This window comes from Sparus aurata, chromosome 21 (genome assembly GCF_900880675.1).
Source record: "Sparus aurata chromosome 21, fSpaAur1.1, whole genome shotgun sequence".
NCBI classification, from domain to species: domain Eukaryota; kingdom Metazoa; phylum Chordata; class Actinopteri; order Spariformes; family Sparidae; genus Sparus; species Sparus aurata.
In genome coordinates, this window is record NC_044207.1 from 11,404,336 (window position 1) to 11,417,392 (window position 13,057).

A 13,057-nucleotide genomic window follows, 5' to 3' on the forward strand; every position below is an offset into this window, starting at 1 on the left:
AACGCAAACAATCAACATCTTAAATGACATCTGACAACCAGTGTTGTAGTCAGGACCACATAAACCGAGACCAAGTCATGACCAACAACCCTGTGTATCAAGACAGAGAAAAGACTCTGAGGGGTTGGGACCATACCAACCATAGGCACTCTAAGATTGGTCTGAAAGATTCTTCATTCACCAAATTTATTGCCATACATATCAGAGCCTGACAGATATATTGGCTGGTCAGTATTATCAGCTGACTACCACAGATGTATCAGTATCAAAGTTCTCAGATATCGGCAGAACATGATGCAGACAAAGATGCTTGGCTGATTAATAATTCTTAGATTCCCCATTAGTTTGAGTGCGCTGATGTCATTTAACGCAATTATTGTCAATTAAACTATGAAATCTCATCCTCTGTTACATATTGACAACCACATTTAAGGGATCACTGTGTGTATGTCAATATCAGAATTCTTTACTCCCTATCATCAACATTAGTATTGACCCCAAAACCCGGTTGGGTTCTACTATATCCCACACTTAAAATGTACCAGTGATTTTTGATAACAATTTTATGTGTTGGATTTTACTTTGTTTTCTATTAGCAACAAATTCAAAACAACCCTAAGAACTGAAATGTACCATTTTTATCCAACACCCCTATTCCATGATTGACCATCAACCTGACAAAATGCAATTTTTGTGCAAGCATCAGATTATCTAGGTGATTCCTGTCATGTCTCATAGAAAACAATCATTTTTTAGAGAAAGTATCAGACAGTAACATAATACAGATATCCCTGCAGTCGTGGTCTTGACTGGTCTTGAAAACTTCTAAAAAAAAAAAAAAAAAATTCAACTACAGTACTATCTGAAATGGTAAAGTTTGCTGGAAATGTAATAGTTATAAACTCTACCAAGCATCTTTACCTGCATAATAATCATAATAAAAATAAAGGTTTTAATTTTGGACAAAATACTTCCTCCACTGCCTCAGTCTCCTCCTTGATTAGAGACCTTCTGCAGATGTTCAGATGAGCTTCCCTGCCCCCATCTTCAGTCCATTTCCTGCTTTCTCTGCCTCTCTGTATGCCTTTCAATCACTCCCTTCTACCTGTCTGACCTTATTTATTTTATGTCACGCCTGCACTTTACTTCCTAGACTCCTCTCCCAACAGCTCTGTCCCATAGGGGAACATTAAGATGTCTCATGGCAGCAGAAGTGAAAAAAACCTATAAGTCTGAACTAATGCTGTCAGTACAACGTGTTCCAGTTGGATTCATTAATTACAGAAAAACGCAGATTTATCGCACTCTTTAGACGCCCCATGACCAACATGATGGTGGCTGATGACTAAACGCTGCTGTGACTAGTTCACTCAAAATCACTAGATTAATTTTCTCTTGTATTGCTTGACAGCCAAAGTCAGTGCAATGAAATCTTATGTGCTATCGTCCTCTACTCCCTCTCTCCCTCGCTGTCTCCAGGTCAGCGGGATAAATGCATCGATGAGCAGGAAACGTGAGCAGCGGGTGCTGTTCATGGTGGTGGTGATGGTGATCTGCTACCTGTTGTGCTGGCTGCCGTACGGCATCATGGCCCTGCTGGCAACCTTCGGGCCACCAGGCCTGGTCACGCCGGAGGCCAGCATCATCCCCTCTGTCCTAGCCAAAACAAGCACGGTCATCAACCCAGTCATCTATGTCTTCATGAATAAACAGGTGAGAATAAGAGGGAGGGAGGGAGTGAGGGAGGGCTGTGGCTGAGGTCAATGCCTTTCATCATTCACTGTCACGTAGCAGCAGGTGGAGGTCGTCCTGCCCACTGAGGCCAGTCATCGCTGTTGTTCTCACAGTGGTTCGATATAATAGAAATGAGCCATTGTTTTATATTCCTATCAGACGTTACTCAGTGTGTTCTTGACACTGAATAAACTAAATGAATTACTTGAGAATAAGTTATTTTAGGTGTTTTTGTTCACATTTCTTACAGATTTGAGGAGAAAAGCTCAAGCTGCATAATGCAGATCCACACTGAAAAGATAATCAATTCCTTTTTTGACATGCATATGATGGATGTCTTCTTTTGTAAATGCAAGTGTATCACAGGATCCAATAAGATAATAATCTGTCAAAAGACAGAGAGAGGAGTCACTCCCTTGATCCAAGTTTGCATTTCGTTTCTCATGGCATGTTTAACAAATCTAATCTATTCTTAAGTCGCCTAACCCGAGCATTTCACATGACCCTAACCAATTCCTGGTGCCTACTCACCTGATTGTTGCTTATTCAGTCACAAAAATTTGAAGGAGTAGTTTTGTACTCAGCTTAACATGCAGAGAATCCTCTCCCATCCAACTCTATGGATTGGATGGGAGAGGACTCTCACGCTCGCCTTTGTACTGATTAAATGAATAAGGTATTACATGTTATATAATGAGATTTAAAGAATCTGGTAGGTGGATTGTTAACACAGCCAGGCCAAGTGGTTTTCCCTTTTATGCTAAGCTAAGCTGCAGATAAGCCTTAGAATTAACAGACATTTGAATAAGTCATCTAATCAAATTATCCAATAGAAAGCAAGTAAACATACTTCACAAAATTCCCTGGTCTGATCTGTCTAAAAACTTAGCAGGTGTGGTTTAATTAGATTTGGCTGACAGTGACCAAAAAAGCCCCTGAACTTTCATCAGATCAGCTGGTACTAAATCCTGATTGGTGCATGGAAATACCTGACATCGGCTTCTTCCCATCCACCTCAAACCAATTGGAGCACAAAAAAATCAACCTAAAACCTCAACTTTTGAATATCCTTTAAGGGGAATTTTGGTATGTTAAGACCCGGTCCTGAACTTTATTTGAATGAAATTGCTCCAGTAGATTGCCTCAGCTTGCAGTCGCAACATGGCTGTAATAGCTACAATGACATCCTTCACGGCAACTGCGACTGTCAAAGTTATGGCCAACAAAAGTGCTTGTTTTTGTCATTGACAGGTTAAAAATGTTCTTCTTGCTACACTAACATTACAGAAATGATGCCTATGGAGATAGAGCATTTTGTTGAATAATAAAGTCTACTAATAAATTTCATTCAAGGAGAAGTCTCGCTATGAAATCGGAAGTGAATTGTTATAGTAGTTGCCTTATTTAGACTTACAAAATTGGCTAATTCAGCCATGACTTTGGAAATAAATTCTCCAATTATCTCTAAGTTAACTGCCCTCTCCAACTATGACTAATGTTTCCACAGTACTCTCTCTGCAACAGCTGGACTCTCGCAATTCCAGCGATTCCAAAGTAAGATTTCTCTTTAAATTTGACATATGTTTCTGATAACACAAAAATCGTACTATTTCAAAAAAGGTCTATCTCTGAAGGAATGGTTTCTGTGATGTTGCCAGACACTTATATCAACCTCGGCCTGTCAGTGGCAAGAAACAAGCAGTCTCTGTGGACTCCATGACTTTGAAGGTGGTAGTTGCCCCAAACGATTACATTGCAGCGAGTGCAGTTGGGCGCAGCTACGTAATATTAAGCCATGGACCTTCTGTATGTGGACCTTGTGTCCTGTTGAGCAGGGATTCGGTTTTATTTGTTTCTTAACGCTTTGACAGCAACACAGAGGATGCTCCTTTTCAGGCAGCAAACATTTATTCAGCTTACATCCGTTGCGTCAGGCTTGAGTCAAGTTGGGAAGTAAAAATCAGAACGTGTTCAGGTTACACCTCTCTTTTGGGTTCTGATGGAAACATGCTTCCCACGCCGTACTTGAGTTTGCAACATTTTAGAAGTTTGTTGAAAAGAATGTGTATGCATTTTTCTCTTTCATACACACACTTCTGGCGGTGAATCTACACTACGAGACCTACGAGTCTTTACACATCTGACCCCTGAAAGTTCAAAAACAACAACTTTCTGGGCCTCAACAGTGCAGGCCCCGCTCTTGCATTTTTGGCTGGAGGGCCAGAGAGACAGGAGACAGGATAAAAGGCAGGCAGTCGGGCAACCAGGGTCAAAATTTGTATTCAAATTATTAATCACAGCAGACCTTAAAAAGTGGTGTCACATTTATCATGCAACTCTCGCCTGTTTGTGTTATTTAATTAAATCCACAGACTGATGATTGGTTGTTGACTCATTCCGCAGGTTCAGCCAAGATGGAGATTAGCGTCCAGAGCAATGCTTGCAATGGATCTGGGTTTCTCTCTCCCGAAAATTAGATTAGACTATTTCCAGCAAAGGTCTTTGGTGTTTATAAATCAGATTTAATGAGACATATTGCCTAACCAGGAGGAGCACTGATGCATTTTTGGCTCAAAAGGATAGGCTCAGAGGACAGGTACTGTGTAATGGATGGCTCCACAAAGTTTTGACTTGGCCCTTTTTTCCTTATGTGTTCTATCAAAACAATATACCAAACGAGTATTCACCCAGACCATGGTATAATACATTTTAATCACTTGCTTCATTGTAGAACTCTAAACACAGTAGCAGTTAACTGCTGTGCAGCTACAACTGTTCGGTCCTAAAAGTGATTCAAACATATTATTTCAGAAGATGTTTTTTAATTAATTTGATTAATAAATGATCTCACAATTTCAAGCTTTAGTCATGTTTTTAACACCTTTGTAAAACATTGTTTATCTAGGCTGGATTACCAACTGGGCAGAGAGGGAAACTGCCTTGGGGCTCTAAGCTGTTAGTTGTGGTTCTCAACACGTGGGTCAATAAATGTAAGGGTGCACTGGTTACTTTGTTTTCTACGTTTGTTTGTTAAATTGTGGATGCTTTCAGATATGCAGGCTCATTAAATTTATTCAAATGGAACTGCACACTCAGAGGAAAATGTGTCACAAGTACACAGACCTAATTAAATATGTCAGAAAACTGTGAAGCAAATAGTTTGTGATACTCTGATGAAGAAAAATGTTGTTTTGTATCACACCAGTACCGCATGAGGCCTTTCAAGGGCTCCGTGGAACTTCTGTGTTGTGTTGGAAACTGGTCGTTTTGAATTTGACATTTAGAAATTAATGTTAAATACTTTTGCACAGCAGGAAATGTATTGCCCCGGCGCTCCCTTGGGGTCAATCCAGTATTTACTTTTCTCGCTGCCATGTCATTGTATTCACATTTGTGTTTTTCTTTAGTTTAAAGAATACATTAATCAATGGGAAACCAATTTCCTGACTCACTTATGAATATCAAACCAAAGACAAACTAACATCAGCAGGCAGGCTACGTGTGTTCCCAGGTTTGTGATAACAGCAGCTGCAAAACCATCCTCAGATCTTCATCCAGGATGTCGACACAAATGCGTTTCCATGTCGACAGATTATGTTTACCGAACAGCTTCCTGTGTGACATCAACGCGGCATCAGCATTATTAAGCAGCCGACAGTATGTGTCAGATACCTTATGCTCAAACATACAGGCAATGGGTAATCAAAAATGGGTTTCAGGGTTTGAGATTGTCCCGGCGCTCTGGGTGTGCACTGAGCTCTACAGTGAGAGAAGAAACTGAAATTCTGAGTGCATCCACATCATGAACATAGTATGGATAAAAGTGTCTGGTTAAACAAAGTCAGCAAAACATTTCTTCGCATCCCTTTGAATGTTTTTGTCTCACTGCATTTGTTGTGGGACTTTTTTAACATCCAACTTATATAAGAGCACAAAAGAGTATCACTGTGTTCATAAAGACAGTAACTATTTGCTGCGTTTCCACCTGGTTTATAATCTCAGCTCACACACAGCTTCAAAGTGTAACACCTCAGTAAAGGAGTCCAAAGTTTTAAGATGACAAATGTGGGCTTCCTAAAGCAGATTTGAAGAACTTCAGACAATTTATGACTCATAGCACAAATCCAAGGAAAACTTTTGTCCTTGGTTGAGAGAATATATACTTACACAGGCTGAATTCCAAGCAGAACTAGACAACTTTTCAACTCCCCCCCCCCCCCCCCCCCCTTTAGCATGTCCCTGTGGTGTTATTGTTGTTCCCAAGACAGTGTTAGCAACATGGCTACTGCTAGCAGCCTGGCTACTGTAGAAAGCAACCACAAGAATTCCAATTTGACCTGGAAGCTCTGTCTCAGTTGTACTGATAAATGGACAGGTTTTGTTCTTCACTCAGTGGTAGGAGGAAACACATATCAGCAGGGGAACAGATTCTGACACAACGGTGCTCTCCATCGAATGATGACTCTCCATCCAATCTTGTTTTACCTCGGCTTTTCCTCATTGTAATTTTTGCTGCCTCTATTTTGCAGCGAGTTTCCAAAGTTAATCCGGTTGTTCCATCCTTACCTAGGGATGGCAACCAGGGAAATCAATGACTCTTCCAGTTTTGGTTCCAGGTTTTTCAGGGAAAAAGTCAAGCAAATCTGTACTACAAAGTGAAGGCCAGGCTTGTAGGGACCAAATCTACATGTGGGTGGTTCCATTTTTTTCTCAGCCATTACACCGCGCAATCAGTATTTAGTTATCACACATATATATATCACAAGTTATCACAAAAAAAGTTGTCTACTGCCAGTTTCAAGATATTCAATGCGAATGACCATGATTTGGGATTTATAGTTAGGATGTAATGTGGGCCGGGACATAACTCAAATTTCACTTTGTACTTATCAAGTTCTTCGTAAAACTGTATGTACGGAACAAAACATTTGCACATAAGATTTAAGATGTTTTGTTCCTTTGTGAAGTGCAGTTCATCATGGTGGGGAAAAAATAACAGAAGATAACAAAGATTGTCCTCCACTCCCTCTGGGGCCGGATGATAAAACTTTTTCTCCCCAATGTAATCTTTATCATCTCATTCGGTTGTATTAAGTGAAGCGCAAAATGCTGTGTAAGGTCTTGAAAAAAAAAATTCCCTTTGGACTCAGTCAAAGGGATTTCATGTACTATACAGAGAATTATATACTGTACTGTATATTGGAGAGCAAATCTTATCACAGTTTCCAAAGCCATCCAAGTGTAATACTTTGCTCCGGAGTTTAAACTTCCCTCACTGAGTTACCCTCAAGAGCTATTTTATTGTGAAGCTGGAAATAACACACAAAATTACACCTTGGTCCAGATGTTCTCCTGTCATCTGGAGGTACATGCATGTAGTGCGTTTCCTTTAACACTCCCTTCCCTCTCTAACTCCCACCACAGCAGCAATGAACTCAGGTTACAGGGACATTTCAGCCCACACATCATCTACCTCATGACAGCGTGAGAAAAAAGCTACAGCAGGAGAGAGGGACACCGAATGTCCTGTATGTCTTTTTCAGTCTTCAATTCCTCCCAGCCCGTTACTATGGAAACTGTGAGTTGAGGCGAGTTGAAGACTAAAAATGCTGTACAGATACAAGTAGCAGCTGGCGTGCGTTTGTCCCATCAACAAATCGGCGGAGCCCGCAGCCAAGAGGTCTGAGGTCGACGCAAGGAACCTGAACGGACACACCCAGGAATTGTGGGTAAGTTTACTCGGAATCACCTGTCTGTCTCTACTGAATACATTGTGGTTTGTACTAAATGTCTGCTTAGAATAGACAAGAGATATGCCAGGAAACTGTCAAAAGTGATTCTACGTGCTGTATTGTAGACGACTGGACATGTTTCAGTTTCTTGAAGACATTTCACCTCTCATCCAAGAGGCTTCTTCAGTTCTAACTAACTGGAGGGAGGGTTTCAAGCCTGCAGCTCCAAAATGTTGACCTACTCTATTATCATGATCATAAATGGGAACACCTTTGCAAAACTGGGTTAAATTAGGTCAAGTACTAGTAAGAAACCTGGTTCCTCCCTCATATTTTGATTCCACTTTTTCTTTTTTCTGTAACAACATTATGAAATGTTTTTATTTGTCATCGCTTTATGGATTGCCTGAAAACTATTTTTAAGGTGCTTTCAAGTTGGATGCTTGTTTCCAAATGTTTTTCTTTTTCACTCTCCAGTAATCATAAGATGGTTGTCTTTTCAAGGAATGTTGTTTCAGACCTGGATAACCACATTCTGGATCTTTGCCATCAGTCAAACTAGCCCACATTTGTGGGCTATGTACTGTCAGGTCCTCCCATCTTGTGCTCATTTAGTTTAAGGCTATACAAAGAAATATAGAGGATAAATATGACATATGTTTTTCTTCTACACTGCACAACATAACTTTTGGTGTGTCTGTCTGCCATTATGGGAATACATCTATAACACTCTTCATCGATTGCCATCTTGGGTCCTGGATAAATCAGGTCAATTCAATTCTGTCATGAATGAAACATATATTTTCCCATCTTAACTAGCCAATAATTTCCTGTTCCTCTACATCTTTCATTTTGTGGTAACAATGATGAAGTGTGTTTTCATGCTGAACAGACTGCAATTGGAGTATCGTTGACTGCAGCTGCTTGTCAGAACTCGAATCATCATTTGACCTAAATGGGAACTGCTTTTGTGACATGATTTTAGGACCCTTTAGGCTGATTTACCTCAAATGTGTAATGCCCTATATTATCTTTATATGATCATCCTTTTAATTGGAAAATGTAAGTAGAGCTATACTTTAATTGTAACCCTTTGGCATTACACACAATATTTGTGTATTGTGTATCTTGCAATGTTAAATCCATAGTGTAGTAATCATGCTGATAAACCTGGTGAAACATAACCTCCTTGGCAGAGGTAACAAAGTTGAATCCATTATCCGAACTTTAATTTTTTTTGTACAAAATTATTAAACAAAAGATAACTTATAAAAATCTGACTTATCTTTGGAGCTGGAGACTATAGAGACGACTGTGTTAAAGGAGTCATTTTATACCCTATTTCTACGAGTTAACCTAGTTCCCTGGTGTCCTAATGAAATGTCTGTGACATGCTTTGGTCAAAATACCATAAGGATGAAGCACAATAGCAGTTCAACCCTGCCAAAACAGTCGGTTATGAGTGCCTGTCTCTTTAAATGCAAAAGAGACACAGGTAATCCACCCGCTTCCTTCACCCCCTCGCCTGCACTCTCGCGTTTTATAGGGACAAGGCGGAGCTCTGCGACACAACAAGGAGGTAAACTTCCTGGAAAGTTGGCAACACTCAGGGTGAAAGGTCGCAAACCGAAGTGTGACATCACAGTTGCTGTGAAGTCTACATTGCATGTTTTATCTCCTGTATTTTGACTGAGGCAGCCCACAAAAACATGACTGAGTCATCTTTTTTCACACTTTGCCTGCTGATAGGCCCTCCAGAGTCCCAAATGTACATAATCAAATGATTAAAAAGTTGTTTTTGCATAATATGGCTCCTTTAAAGAGTTATAGCAGCAATATTGTGAAAAAGGGTTATGAAATTATTGCCACTTTTCTCCCCCCTCAGAACTCATAGTACCATTAGAAGCTCTCTCTAAAGTTCCTGTTTTAATGCAGGAGAAATAAAACAATGTTTCAAGCCCCGATTGGCTCTTCATCAGGTACAGAGGTATTAGAACAAAGACCCAGATGAGGAGCTGATAGTGACTCAAAACTTTGTACTTTTTCTGATGAAATTAAATTTCAAAGGGAGTGTCCTGGCAAGCAGAAATAACAAGTTTTTTCTTTCCTCTCCCACATAGCAATGTAAGCTCATTTGGTTGACGACTGAAGCTTATATGTTGCTTACCAATATGGCTGCGTAATCATGGTTTCCCTTGAATAAGTCCCTTGAATGCATTACTGCGTTGTCAGGAACCATGGTTTGGATTTCCGTTTGGTTCCTTGCTCATTTAACCGTGTCAGAATCCTCTCATTCCTCATGCCACTTGAAACAGGAGGGTAGAGGATAGATTCGTTTTCTGAAGAACCATGTTCGAGTCAAGGCACTGATGTATTTTGTCAATGGCTCTCTCCATCACGGAAACAAGACGTTGCACGAAATCTTGACTGTGAGAGTTCCAACCACTGATTGCAAGTGTGAGGAAATGATTGATGTACACGATATAAACACACTGCAGCCCTTCACTGGGTTGAGAATGTGCCAGGAAATACCAAGAGGGTATCAGATGATTGTCATTCCGTTCACATGCCCATGAGGCACTCTTTGTCTCTCCAGCCTACAGCACTCTGATCTTGTCATTTTTTATTACCTCCAGTGGTCTGCTGGAGATTCCACAACACAGGGGAGTTCAGGCACATACTTGTCAAATAAGTAATGGGTTATTTGCTGATTCCTATGAAAGAAAGTTAATACTTCCTGCCATTGACTCAATTAAATTAGATTCCTTGAAGTGAATCATGTATAATGTATTGAGGTGATTGACTATCCTCGATTAAACTCTTCTCCTACTGTGTTGAGAACAATGCAAAGTTTTCAATACTACTGTCATAAAGGATTAAATTAAAAGAGTAGCAACCCTAGACCGAAGCACTGTTGACGTACACAACTGTTGCTTGATTTGTATTGCGTAATTATCTGAAATCGGGAAAAAAAATAAAGTTTATATCAGTTGTCATTTTCAGCCAAGACTGTAACGTGTATTGATGTTTAGCTAAACACCTGACCTTTCTGCTGTGCTTATTTTAAAAAACTGTGTTGCTTGGCTTCTTAGATATACACCCAACAGTGACTACTAGATTTAGGTAAACTCAAGCTGCCTTTTTTTATTATCTATCGCCCAAACCGCAAATTAGGTTTCCAAACTGATGTTAGTTAAAGCGTGTTCTTAATTATTAAAACATCAAACATGCATTTGAGATGAATGAGACTTACTCACTTTTAAATAACAATATGGAAGCTAGGGTACTCTACCCCGAGGTTGGAGTAGACTAACATTATGGTCGGTTCTGTTCCTTCTCGTTGTACCCAGCTCTGCAGTGAGGATATATATAAACATGGATTGCATTCGACCCAGATTCCAAAGAAGCTGGTACACTGTGTGAAATGTCAATAAGAACAGAATGCAAACAAACACTGTCTAATGGCAACAATTTGACAAAGTGTTCCCGAGCTAGTAATATCTTTTAGACAGTCATGTGTTTCACAACGTGATGAACCTCGACCCATCCTTGCTTGAGACCGACTGAGCCTTTTGATGATGTCACTTTCACACCCAGTCATGTTCTTATCACCTGTTACCAATTAACCTGTTTACCTGGAAGTTTTGGAGCATTCAACAACAACGTCTTTTGTTGTTCAACTTGTTTAAAACGTGTATGTTTCACATCTTAGATTTCACATTTCACTTTTAGAATAAACAATTATTTTCAACGATCAACGAATTTAATGGAGGTGAAAATTTAAATATATTGTATATTGCATGGACTTCATTTGACTACATGTCAAAACGTATTAGCAATTATTATAGTCTGAAATGGATGCCAACAACAAGTCCTCTCATTCCCAACCCTTCACATATTGCAAACTGTTCAGTGGCCTTAAGCTTCAAACTATGATGCTTTATCCATCTACCCCTCTACTGTCTACAGCCGCACATGGTAAAGTTATCAGATACGTAATATGCAATGTCTGGTTAAAATGAATTTGGTTGACAAATGGTTAAAATATTATGACATATTATGAATTTTGGAGTAGTTTTAATGTTGTGAAACACTTGTGGTTTGGTTTGGTTAGGTTAGGGTATTAAAAATAATTGGTAAGGTTTAGAAGAAGGTGATAGTTAGAATTAAAGTTAAAATTGAAGGTCAAAATGAACTACGTTCAGTTACGTCACTCGCGTAATGTAAGTTAAGACATTTCTGTCTTAAGATATTTTACTTACATGACATGGCTTAAAAAATATTTTCTCTTGACTCCTGGTCTCAAATGGGATGTGAACCCCAGTCTACATAGCAAAAGTCCAGAGTATAGTCCATCCTACCAACTCAAACACCCCTGACTTGAATCTTGCACTTAACACTACTGCACTGGAGAGGCACTTGAAGAAATTAGGCTAATGGGGCTTTTCCACTGGTACCTGTGGCCGCTGCAAGTCAAACTGGACTGTGCCAGTTTGCATTTCCATTCCCAGTTTTACTGTCCTAAATTGAGCCAAGCCTAGCCGGGGATGGACATTCCCTGTAGTAGGTCCAAAGTGTGCCCGCCATACCCTCAAGCATGGAGGTGTGGCCCATGTCGACCCCTTTCTCTCCCTCAAATAAGTCTGTGTAGCGAGATTAAACCTATCTTGTGCAGGAAATCTAAGAGAAAGACGTTTTAAGTTTAGTCTCTCTCCAGTGTTTTTTCAGATATCTGCTGTATTTTACCATCATATGTGCTTCCAGCTGATGAAAACTTAATAATGCAGGACTTTTAATGTGAAGAGTTTATAGAAAATAAAATGTGATTGCCACGCGGTTCTTCTCGATAGTGCCGTGGGGATGAAGAGCTTTTACAGCCGCTCTTCTGACCAATACACAAGCTAAGCAAATCAAACCCGTGAAGAGCTAGACCAGCAGGTGTAATGGAAACACACCAATGCAGTGTCAAACTTGGATATGCAGGGTCACTGACCAGGCTGTTGTATTTGACACTTGGGATGTGAGAAGGAGCTGCCAGTGCATTTCTTTGGAACTATACTGGAGTTGTATATAACAAACAAAACTGCAAAGCCAACGTGTTTGAACTGCTAATGAAAGTCTCCTTGTGTACAGTCACGTAGAGCCAGAAGAATCCCGGATCCCGGCAGACGTGCTTTGAAAAATAAATGAAGGCCTTATTGTTTGAGATGATGCCTGACATTTGACCCTCTTGTTGTCAGCCCTCTACCCATGCAGCATCTGCCCAGATCACAGAAAGCATCGCCCCAGCCTGATGTGAGCAGTCTGAGATGAACCATCCTGAGTCATCTCCCACCCTCTCTCTCCAAAACACTCCGATCTCCCTGTCATGCTTTATCTATTCATCTGTCATTTCCTTCACCTTTCTCTTGACCTTAGCCTGGATGCCTCTGTGTCTTAACTAACTTCATCCACTACCATTTGTCCGTTGCATCCATCCCCCCCACCACTTTCCTGTCCTTCTAACACTCTTCAGCGTGTTGTTTGGACAGCTGAGGAGAGCAGGGAGCGTGCATCAAGAGCGCAGAGATGTGTTGAGTGTCTCGTTTCTC

General features: G+C 40.3%; 1 protein-coding gene across 2 annotated transcripts in view; it reads left to right on the top strand.

The window, feature by feature from the left end:
* LOC115571954 (vertebrate ancient opsin-like) overlaps positions 1-13,057 on the top strand; it is an 88,783-nt gene that overhangs the window by 64,735 nt on the left and 10,991 nt on the right. The window contains exons 3-4 of one of the 2 annotated variants that reach the window (XR_003982008.1): positions 1,480-1,713; positions 7,278-7,463. Coding sequence is in view for 1 of the 2 variants with exons in the window: in XM_030401642.1 (XP_030257502.1) it covers positions 1,480-1,713 (234 nt within the window). In the remaining variant the exon portion in view is untranslated. The remainder of the gene's footprint in view (positions 1-1,479; positions 1,714-7,277; positions 7,464-13,057) is intronic. The other variant, XM_030401642.1, reaches the window with a different exon arrangement.